Source organism: Penaeus monodon, chromosome 20 (assembly GCF_015228065.2).
Source record: "Penaeus monodon isolate SGIC_2016 chromosome 20, NSTDA_Pmon_1, whole genome shotgun sequence".
Classification (NCBI taxonomy): Eukaryota; Metazoa; Arthropoda; class Malacostraca; order Decapoda; family Penaeidae; genus Penaeus; species Penaeus monodon.
Genome location: NC_051405.1, coordinates 46,410,233 through 46,410,466, shown reverse-complemented (window position 1 = coordinate 46,410,466; position 234 = coordinate 46,410,233). Strand labels below are relative to the sequence as shown.

The following is a 234-nucleotide window of genomic DNA, read 5'->3' as shown; positions in this document are numbered from 1 at the left end:
GCTAGGAATATTAATCATGTTTTCCCTTCCAGCCTCAAGCCAGCACAGAAGATGAGCCTCTCCTGCGTGAGAACCCTGGTAAGTTCGTCATTTTCCCCATCCAGTTTGAGGACATCTTCAAGATGTACAAGAAGGCTGTTGCTTCATTCTGGACGGTTGAGGAGGTTGACTTGTCCAAGGTATTTTTTCCGTGATTTATTTTCATATTGGTATCTTGGAAGCCTATTTTAAAAA

General features: G+C 42.3%; 1 protein-coding gene across 1 annotated transcript in view; it reads left to right on the top strand.

The window, feature by feature from the left end:
• Positions 1-32: 32 nt before the first annotated feature.
• LOC119585884 (ribonucleoside-diphosphate reductase subunit M2-like) overlaps positions 33-234 on the top strand; it is a gene marked incomplete at its 5' end in the record, with an annotated part of 5,479 nt that continues 5,277 nt past the window's right edge. Inside the window, 1 exon segment of the mRNA XM_037934614.1 lies at positions 33-179. Coding sequence (XP_037790542.1) covers positions 33-179 — 147 coding nt within the window.